Source organism: Vombatus ursinus, unplaced genomic scaffold, assembly GCF_900497805.2.
Source record: "Vombatus ursinus unplaced genomic scaffold, bare-nosed wombat genome assembly UNPS02014794.1, whole genome shotgun sequence".
NCBI lineage: Eukaryota > Metazoa > Chordata > Mammalia > Diprotodontia > Vombatidae > Vombatus > Vombatus ursinus.
In genome coordinates this window covers 2,466,654-2,478,119 of record NW_020954572.1, presented here as the reverse complement: position 1 = coordinate 2,478,119, position 11,466 = coordinate 2,466,654, and the positions used below count along the sequence as shown (strand labels likewise).

The window sequence follows — 11,466 nt, the reverse complement described above, 5'->3', positions numbered from 1 at the left end:
AAAGAAAGAAAGAAAGAAAGAAAGAAAGAAAGAAAGAAAGAAAGAAAAGGGTCAGAGTCAATGACTCTTTTTGGCTATCCTTTACAATGCTTTCCTCTAAAGGACTGGGTTTGGCTATACACTTACCACCAGGGGGCAGTACTACCTAGGCAATCCTGCAGACCAACCAATCGGCCAGTCCCTCGCTGAAATGTTGCCCACTAAGTCCTTAACCACCCATCCTTGGAAAAATGACGTCCTCCACAACCCCAAGAGGCCACTTTTCTATATTAAGGACATGCTGAACCGCCCAGAAATATTCTTATGTTTTTTTTTCTGACACAGGCTTTGAAACTAGAAGGAACCTTAATGAAAATCTCATTCAACCCCCTGACTTTACACATAAGGAAACTGAAGCATAAGTTAAATAAGTTGTTCAAGGTCACAAAGTAGTAAGTAGTAGAACCAGGATTTGAACACAGGTCTTCTGGTTCTATTACCTGGGCTTCTTCCACAATACCATACTATCAGAAGGACCATTTTAAATGAATCTCTACCTCAGTCATTTACCTCATTTGGTTGACTTTTCCCACTTGCCACATTACCTTTCCTTGGACAGGCCTTTCATAGCCATATTTGTAGGACTTCATTCTGTTTGCAAGTACTTTATACAAACATGAGGTGGAATTATTGCCATTAAGGTACAGATGGGGGGAGGACCCACAATTCAGGCTTCAAATAGCATGAAATCAAGATCCTCAGATCATTGGTGTTTGGATTGGGAAGACCACTCACATATCTACAAGCAAAGCACACACAGACACCACACTGTTCCTCTGTATCTGTTCTATCTGTGTTGGTTTTTGAATTGGTAACCCAAGACTCAACAAGTCTTCTATGCCGTGCCCCAGGGCACCAGATCTATCTGGATAACTGAGAGGAGCATGTAAACGTCTATGCAGCTAAACCTATATATACAGGCCAGAAAAAGCACATGTGTAACCATATTCAGCCCTCACCCCTCCCTCCCTCACAAGCTGACAATGTCAGAAATGTAAAAACGGATGCTGTTTGTTAAGCAATGATTCAATATCCAGCAAAGAGAGAGATGTGAGGGCTACCTCTGCAATATGAAGGTTCATTGGGCAGTACTGACACTCTCATATAAGTCAGTTTCTTTTCCTTCCTCCCACACTCATTGTCCACTAAGGACTTCTCTGTGTTAGGGCTGGCGAAATGATTTGTAGGTAACTGATATAAGTTCATGCCAAGCTCAGTCTGGAAATGTACCTGGTATAATTCTCACTAGCTGAGCTTCAAGGCACATTGTTGCCTTAGGATTCCTGACCTTCCTCTAGCTCGCTCTGGAGCCATTCCAAATGGAGGGCATGAAAGATGATCCAGGAGGGCTGCCTGTCTGGCCGCCTGAGAAAAATAAAAATCCTACAGGGTAAGCACAGACACTACGTTCCAGCATCTTCCAGACCTTTGCCTCCTCCAACAGGCCACAGGCCCAGAAGGTCAGGAAGCACTGGACACAAGAACACAACCACTGTATAATAGTGCTTTACAAAAATACTTAGATGTTTATTCTCACTGATTCTTACCAAAAACTCTGAGAGGGAGACAGGACAGGTGTTATTATCCTCATATTAAAAATAGGGAGAATAAGGCTGAGCATGATTGGTCAAGGTCAAAAGGGTAATTACTGTTTGAGAAAGCAATTCTCCAGACTCCAAATGCAGAGCTCTTCCCATTATATGCTATTATCCTCCACCATTATACGAAGAAGATATCTTACTCCTAACTTCTCTCCCTTGTTCATTCCAACAGCCCCAGGGAATCTTCATTTTCTGAAGACTAAGGGATACAAACATCCAATTACCCATCAAAGAATAGCCTCAGTTACAAAAAAGCCTATATTATCTGCTATTCATATCTCAAGGCCCTAGGGAATAATAAAATTAACAACAATTCAAAAATTATCTCTAGCACCTTATGTAGGTCACCAAGTAGTATTAACCCCAATTTACAAATAAAGAAACTGAGGGTTAGAAAGGTTAAGTTGAAGCCCAAGGTTATATTATAAGGATCAGAGTCAGGGCTGATGCCCAGACCTGAGAAACAGAGAATGTTAAGAGTCAGAAGGGATCAGATGAAGAAATTGAGTCCCAGAGAGAGGAGAGGTCACTGATGAAGTGAAGCATGTTCAGAAGGGTGAAAATGATGACGACAGGACTATAAAGCATGCCAAATGACAATAAGTGGGAGAAATATGAAATTTTAGTTTGGAAAAGAGAAGAGTTATGGCCAGGAGGGGGCAGAGATAGACAGACACTATGGCAATCTGTAAGACTAAAAAGCTGTCATGAGAGAAGGACTAGATTTGTTCTATTTAATCACAAAGGGCAGAAATGAAAGCAGTGAGTAAGAAGGTATAGAGGGGCAGACTCTGGTTTCATATAAAGGAGAATATCCTAACAAGGAAAAAGGAAAAGTGGAAAGGGCAGCCTCAGTAAGAGTTTACTTTCTACTTGGAAGGATACAACACAAAGATAAATAAGTAAATAAAGGCAACGTCAAGACAGAGAAAGAACTAAAAACCAGACAAATCAGGGAAGGATTCAAGGTGGTAATTTGAAGGAAAATAATCATTCTGAGAAGCAGAGACATGAGGAGGGAGTGGATTCAGGGCAAGGAAGACACTTTGTGAAAAACGTGCTGAGGAGGTAAGAGATGAAATATCAAGTTTAGGGAAGAACAGAATAGAAGAATAGGGAAGAAAATGACGTGGATGGAGTGAAGGGAAGCAATGTGAAATAAGGCCAGAAAAGCAGACTGAAATCAAGACAACAGGGAGCCACTGAAGGTGTCTGAGCAGAGTAACATGAAATCGGCTCCTTGGCAGGATTATTTGGGCAGTTTGGGGGAAGATGGATGGGGAAAGTGGAAGACTGGTGGCAGAGAGACCACTCTAGAAGTCCAATGAAACAGCTGCTCTGTTATTTGCTAGCTGTATCATCCCGGGGAAACCACTCTCTGCCTGGAGTTCACCTTTCCTTATCTATAAAAGGAAAGGGTTGGACTAGGCGATCTGCAAAATCCTTTCCAATTCTAAAATCCTATGATTATATAACGAGATTGACAACCTTGCAAACATCTGCATGAGTGCACCTGCCAAGTGTTTCATAAACTAAACTGGTAATGCCATCCATCCTACTGCTACTCAGGAGTGTGAATTCCTTTTAAATGCTTTTAAATTTTTCATTCTGAATTTTAAATTCCAAATTCTTTTCCTCTTTCCCTCTCCTCCCTCATTCATTGAGAAGGCAAGAAACATAATACACATTATATATATGAAGTCATGCAAAACATATTTCGCCATTAGCTACATTTTAATAAACCAAGGCAAGAAAAATGCTGTCTCCTCTATTTGAACGTGAGCTCCTTGTGAGGAAGGACCTTGTTTTTACTCTACTTTTATATCCCCAGAGCTTAGCACAGTGCCTGACATGTAGTAAAAGCTTACTGAATGCTTGTTATTATGATGATGACAGTCCATATCCATTGGTTCCATAGCCCATATCCATGCCAGGGTTCCCAGACTCTCACAGAACATACAGGTATAGCACTGACTCTTCTATCTCTTTGCCTCAATCCTTCCTCTTGTTGCCATCATGTTGGCACAGCTGTCCTTAAAGGAGTTCTAAGTCCCTCTGCAAATTCTCTGACCAGGAAAGGGAGAGCATCAGAGAAGCAAATAAGCAGAAAAGGCAAGATATTGTAGTCCCTGCTTTACAGATGAGAAAACCAATGTCCAGAGAAGCAAAGGAGGACTTGACCAGTCAGAAGAGACAAACAGAGAAATAGGGAGTAAGATATATAACTCTACTCTCTGGGGCAGTGGTCCTGAAGCAGAGAATCCCAGAGCCTAATTTCTTTTTTTTTTTCCCCTTGAGGCAATGGGGTGAAGTGACTTGCCCAGGGTCACACAGCTAGTAAATGTCAAGTGTCTGAGGCCAAATTTGAACTCAGGTCTTCTTGAATCCAGGGCCAGTGCATCTTCTTGAATCCACTGCGCCAGCTAACTGCCCCAAGAGCCTAATTTCTAATCAGGTTTATTTAAAAATACAATGTATGAAGTGCCCACTTCATATGTGTAGAATATGATACACAGTCCCAGTCCTTAGGCTTCATGATCATGCACAATCAAGCTCTCATGAGGAGTCCCCTGAAACAGAGGGTAGTCTCAGCAGCTATATTTAGCACGATTTTCATGCTATCTACAACAGACCCTGCCATGGCTTGGAGTTTTCAGCATGGAAACAACCTCTTCCTCCCCACAAATTCTATAATCTCACATGGGTCTAGACTACTTTACTCCATTCAGGGCCCACGTTGCTCTTGCTGTGAGGTATGACCCAAAAGGCAGTGGCAATAATAAATAAGGAAAGAAAGTACTGAGGAGGAGCCAGACTTGATTTGATTGGTACAGAGAATTCTCAGGGAGGAAATTCCTTCTACCAATGCAGATCGGTACCTTCTTGCCAACTTGAGAGGCACACATCCAGTATGGGTTAAAGGTGGGACTAGAACCCAGCTCTTCAGGACTCTGAGTCCATTACACCATACCTGCCTCTGCTCAAAGGACTTCTCAGGAAAAAGAGTTTAAATGGAGGGTTTTGCCTTGTGATGGCAAAACTGAACAAAGGTAGATATACACACAGTTTGAGCACTAAATTAATATTCACCAATAACTATGATGATATAGGCATGCACAAAGAGAGGAAGTTATTCAGCTTATGACTATTTAAAATTTTAAGAATGTTAGAACTAGAAAAGAAACTAGGAATGATCTAGCATAGGCACATTCAATTTTTTTAATAGGATCATATGCTCAGAAATCCATGTGTGTGGACCATATTTTTAAAATTATGATCATTAATAATTGATTCAAGGATGTTCCAATGATACTTGGAAGTATACAAGCACATAAGTAAGATCAAAATGGCTAACTAGTTTATTTGGGGCTAGTTGATAAGACAGACTGACAGACACAGACATACAGACACACTTTTTTTTTAAACTAAAAATTTTGGCCAGCCTATAGTTTGTCACCAGGGACATAACTTGATTATCTGAGTTTTAGTCCAAACTCATTTTAGAGAGGGAAGTGACTAGCAAATGGTATTCTCTGATCTAGGTATTCTGCCTTTGTCTATAAACAAAGGCAAGTCATCTCCCTTCCCTAGGTCTTATTTTCACGTGAAGTGAGAAAAACTGAACTAGGCCATGAACTATTTTTGATAACTGTATTTCAATATAAGTGGTTTTCTTTGTACTCTTAAGGATTTTTACATATTTAAAAATCTTATCCTGGAAGAGGCCATAGCTTTCAACAAATTGCCAAAGGGGTCCATGACACCAAAAAGATTTCTTATAAGAACCCTCAAGGTGGATGATTCTATGACCTGGTCTTAGAATGAAATCTCTTGACTTCTATCCAATACTGGGCTCTTTCAGATACATAAGAATATAATTATTTTCATTAGTCTCTCTCCCCCTCTGCCACTCTATCCTCAATTTTATATAACTTATGACAACTTGGTAATGGTTATGGTTAGTACCAAGAATAGTATAAAACTATAAAGAGCCAGCAAAAACAGAACCTTGTTTAACAAAACAAGGTTTCAATCCAGCAGGACTGCATTGAATTATGAGATACCATTTGTTCTACAATACTCCCCTGATATCTGCTGCTTCTAATGGCATGTCAGGAGAAAGATCGATTTTCTATAAATGTTGAGACTCCTGACAGAATCGAAACTTTCTTTGAGAAGGGACAAATGTGAGGGTACAAAGGAGGAGAATGGAAGGAAATACATTTTAGAATGTTTCTCCCCCACCTCTTTAACTGATACTGTGCTATCAGCCACGTAGTCAGTCAACAAGCATTTATGAAATGCCTATTATGTTCCAGACACTGTACTAAGTGCTAGGATGTAGGGAGTACCTAATGAGGAACTCGGCACTTTCTCTTCAGCTTACATCCTTAGAGAGTGCCTAGGGGTCCCACAGCTAAAACATGTTGGGCAGTACTGGAACCCAAATCTTCCAGATCCTGAGTTTAGCACTAACCACTACAAAACAACAACCACTACCATTACTACTACAACTAGAATAATAATGATGATAAAAAATAATGAGGAGAAGGATGGTTGATATTATTTTTATGATTTCTATGGTGCTTATTATAGATCAGAATGCCAGGTGACATTTGTAAACCTAAAATAAGTTTGTCGTTATTGTCTCTGGAAAATGCAATGTGGAAAATACAAATAATGTGTGAATATAGTTGTACTGGTAAACTGATCATGTTTGGCATATTTGGAATTGTGAAAGCCTAGGAAGGGAAAAAAAAAGAACCACTAGAAATAAAGTTTTCTTGTTTTTCCTCTTGAATTTCAAAAGCCTCACCTCCTCATCTACTCATAATGTTTCCATTTCTCCTCTTCCCCGCTCTGGCCCTAGAGAATCAGACTTGGGCTGGCATAAGGAGAAGGACTCTCAAGCAGGTGTGAAGAGAAGGTTATTTCACATCAGTGAGGCTCTGGGCCTGCAGTGTTGCTGCAGGAAAGGATCACTCAAGAGAGGACAGCTGAGAGGAATACAAGGGTGAGTAAACAGCTGCACTTAATTTAAGAGAGTCTGGGGGGACCAAGCAAGGTCCACAGAGGGGCAGGAAGTTCTAATGGGATGGAATCTAGGGGCTTAGAAAGATCTTTGCCAAAAAAAGCACATAAGATTATCTAAGTGTAGAAAGCTCCAGCTACAGATTTCCCCTTAAGAGTGACTTATCAGTTGTCTTGAAAGTCAGTACACTGTTTTGTTTTTTTACACACAGGGCACAAAGGAATATAACTCTCTTTAGATCAGTCAACACTCAGGTCATTAACATAAACAACAGCTAGCATTTATACAGCACTTCAAGGTTTACAAAGTGCTTTTCAAATATTATTTCATTTAATTCTCACAACAACCCTGGGAGGTAGGTGCTATTATTATCCTCATTCTACAGATGAGGAACGGAGACAAACAGATTAAGTGACTTGTCCAGAGTCACACACCTATCAAGTATCTAAGTCTGAATGGATGTGAACTCAGGTCTCTCTGACCTCAGGGCCCAATGCTCTGGGTAATGACTGCCTTAGCTTGAAACACAATCAGTGTAACCCAACAATGATTTAATGACTGCTCTGGGCAATGGTCTTAGAGAACTTAAAATCTAGAAGGCAGATATGATACCTATTCAGTCAACTACAGGCTCTTACTAAATTTCCAACTCTTCATCTGTAAAATAAGTCAGTTACTACGCTCTGTAAAGTCCCTTTTAGCTCTAAACTTGCAAGCCTTTATTTATTCCATTCCAAATACTTTGCCTGCTGAAGTACTACTCATTTAAAAGTTTATTAACTCAAATATCACCTGATTTACAAAGCCTTCCATGGATATCAGCCTCCTTACCTCTGGTCAGTAATTGCTTTCTTCCTTGGAATTTGCATAAAAAACTTTTTTCGCATTTTGAGAATTAATATACACAACATAAGATGTGTATTATAGTTATCTGTGTTTGTACTTTAACTCCTATCTGGATTTTAAGTTTCATGAAGGCAGTGCAGTGAGTAACTTACCTAACTAAACTTTGTATTTCTTCCCAGTGTCTATTACAGAGCTCTGCACAGAGTAGCCATTTAATAAATGTTAGAGAATCAAAGAGTCTCATAACTGTAACGGACCCCAGAGGCCATCTAATTCCTTCAGCTCATACCTGAACAAGAAACCCACACAATATTCCTCCCAAGGGAAAGTCCAGTCTCTTCTTGCAGACAGCCAATTAAAACAATAAAAACAAATAAAACAACTAGCCCAATGAACTTCTGAATATTTCTAAATGTTATTAAGTTTTTCTTCATACGTTATCCTTCCCCAATCACCTACCCCCTTAACCACCTTGAACAAGACACTGCATCTCATGGTTCTGGGCATTTTCTCTGACTGTCCCCCATGTCTCTCATCTCTACCTCCTGGATTTTTCTTCAAGTCCCAGCTAAAATCCCACATCCTTCCTGGTCCTTTTTAATTCTAATACCTTCCCTCTGTTGATTATCTCCAATTTACCCAGTATATAGCTTGTATGTAGTTTGTACAAAGTTGTCCACATGTTCTCTCCTCCATTAGACCATGAACTCTGAGAGCAGAGACTGTTTTTTGCCTTTCTTTCTTTGAATCTTCTGAGTTTAGCATGATGCCTGGCACAAAGCAACCACTTAATAAATGCTTGTTGCTGACTTGTGACCATCTGCTTAAGGGAAGTTTCTATACCTGAAGTTCTATATACTGAAGAAATCATACATCCAAATCTTAAGTAAGCAAATGTGTGTGACAAGACTGAATACAATTAACAATTATACTTGTGAGTCATCTCCCTCTCCCTGCTATCTCTCAAAGATCGATTTTTAGAACACTCTCCCTGGCCTTCTTGCTACTGTGACTTCTCAACATTCAATTACTGAATGAATGATACAGAAACACATAAGTTCTTCCTGTTCATTCAGGCAAATCTGAAATCTCTTTAATGGTTGTAAATTTTATTCTGAAGGTGAATTTGTGTTTTTTTGGATGGCCAAAAGCATTCCTGAGCCAAGTGTGGTGAACAAGCTTGCAGGCTCCAAGTCAAGGAACTCCTTGGCATAAAAAAAGAGTTAAATCTATAGACTGATGAGCATGCCTTTCTCCTCTAGCTAATAATTGGGCTCTGAAGACAGGTTTCCCAAGCTATGAACCCACAAGTATGTTCTGAGTCATGGTAGTATTGCTGAATCCTGATTCATATGTACTCAAGAACAGAGGATTGTCATATTTGGATTACCTCTGCTCGCCATTTGAGTAACAGAGGAGAGGCAGATGCTATCCTTTTAGCAGCCTGATCCTAAAAGTACGTTCATTCACACACACACACACACACACACACACACACACACACACACACACACACACACACACCCCCCTCCTTAACGGTCAATACCGTGAAAGGCCTTTGGGTAAATTACCTGACATCCCCGCAGAAAAGTTCTTCAAAGATGGTCTCTGTACCACTGCGTAGGACTCGCCTACCACAAACACCTTGTACAGGACAGCATTGTGATTGATGAAGCTCTGAATCACACAAGGGGGCTTGATGGCACTGAGACCTTCCTGGTTGAAGATGATGGCCATCTGATGAAATAAGAAAACTAATTCAGTTCTGTCCTCATTTATTTCGACATAAGATTACTCAACATCTGGTATTTGTAATGCAGTTGGTACGGTGCCTGGCACATAGTAGGTGTTTAATAAATGTTTATTGATTGACAATAGGTATTAGGTAAGTAAAAAGGATTAGATAATAAAACTAACTCAACAGGACATTTATCATACATAATATTTATAAATAAGATGTGTCAGGCGCTATGGCTACAAAGACAACAATGATGGGATCTGGTCTCAAAGACCTTATAATTAAGGCAGTTAAAAACTGTACACAAATCAGCATGATACAAAATACAGTATGAGAGTGGAAAAGGAGAAAGATGAAGTTGCAGGAGAATTTGAGAAAGAAGAGATCATATTTTGCTGTAAGAAAGGGGGAAAGGATCCAGGAAGGCTTGAATCAATCAGCAAGTATTTGTTAAACACCTACCATGTGCCAGGCACTGGGAATATAAAAAACAAACAAAAATAAAATAAAACAAAAAAAAAACAGAAAGAGTCATTGCCCTCAGGGCAGCTAGGTGGCACAGTGGATAGAGCACTGGCCCCAGAGTCAGGAGAACCTGAGTTCAAATATGACATCAGACACTTACTAGTTGTGTGACCCTGGGCAAGTCACTTAACCCCATTGCCTAGCCCTGCCCCCCCCCCCCAAAAAGAGTCCTTGTCCTCAAGGAACTTTCATTCTATCTGGGGAGAAAAAAATGTAAATATATAATATATAAATATAATATAAATGCAAAGGACACTAGCAGCTGGGGAAATATCAGGAAAAGTCTCATGTAGAATGTGATGCTTAAGCTGAGCTTCGAAGGAAAACAGCTGGTCTTAAAGGAGATTTCAAGCAACACACATTATTAAGTACCTACTACATGCCAGGTACTGTGCTAAATGACGGGGACACAAAGAAAGGCAAAAAAGATCCCTGCCTTCAAGGAAGAATTGGGGGAGGGAGGAAAGAAGGAAGAGTGGAAAGAAGGAATGAAGAAGGGAGGAAAGGGGAGAAGGAGGAAAAAGGAGAAGAAAGGAAGGAGGGATGCATTTATATAGCACCTATTATGTGCCTGGATCAGAAGATACTGTCCAGCTCTTAATTCTATGTTCCAAGGTTCCTTCCAAAGCTGACATTCCATAACATATCAGACCACAGGATCACAGATTTAGCACTGGAAGGGACCTTAGTGTGCATCTAGCCAAATGTCTTCATTTTACAGATGAAGAACTGAGGTTCAGAGCTAAGTGACTTGCCCAGGTTCATACAGCCCTTAAGTGTCAGAGGAAGGACTTGAACTCAGTTCTTTCTGGTTCCAAGCCCAGCCACTATTTGATACTGCCTCTAACATTGAGTAAAATACATAATACATGTCGCTTTATCAGGATTTCAACTATTCTCTCATGTACTCTCCCTTAAGATAACAGCATCTATTAAGCACCTACTGTGTATGGAGCACTAAGCTAGCTGCTGGGCAAAAATAAAGTTTAGCTGAGCACCTGTAACATAATGAGGGTAGAATGAAGTTAGGAAACAGAGGATCTGAGTCCAAAGACCAGAGAAAGAAAGTGGCCCTGGATGGACACTTACAACATAATTAATACTTTCCTCATATTACAGAAGAACTACCTCTCGCACTACCAAACTCCTGCCACTGCTCATCAGTCTAATTCCATAGTTTCTAATCAAGTTTTACTGCATCATCCTCAGAAAATACTGTTTTCTTCCTTGATGTGTTCTCTTGGTCAAGGCGCCTCAAGGTGTGAGGGAAAGGCAAGAGAAAGGAAAGAAATTGACAGACAGACACAGGATGCCTTGACCTTTTCAGGATGTAGATCATCAATTCTTTCTGGAATCCATCAATCCTCACTGGCAGGCACATTAATCCCTGGTCACCTTCAATGATAATCACTTGTCTCATCTACTTTCTGTCTCCTTTAGTCTTTCAGTACTTACTAGCATGGTTACAGCTAAGGTCAGGGCAAGGTCCAGGCTTCCCTGAACATGGTGGTGGAATCAAGTTAGTAGGCTGATCCCTGGACAAGAGAAACTCAGTCCACTGATAGACTTATAGTCAAAACTTTTCCAACTTTGGTGGACGCATCAAAATGGATGCATCAAAAAAGGATGCATCAAAACTTGAACTCCCCCAGGATCTACTAGATTGTTGGGGGGGGGGGGGGGGG

The 11,466-nt window shown here is 40.3% G+C and overlaps 1 protein-coding gene across 3 annotated transcripts in view; it reads right to left on the bottom strand.

The window, feature by feature from the left end:
• Positions 1–11,466, bottom strand: part of ITPK1 (inositol-tetrakisphosphate 1-kinase) — a 307,786-nt gene that overhangs the window by 21,500 nt on the left and 274,820 nt on the right. For all 3 annotated transcript variants that reach the window (XM_027870122.1, XM_027870121.1, XM_027870120.1), the window contains exon 8: positions 9,090–9,255. In XM_027870122.1, coding sequence (XP_027725923.1) covers positions 9,090–9,255 — 166 coding nt within the window. The remainder of the gene's footprint in view (positions 1–9,089; positions 9,256–11,466) is intronic.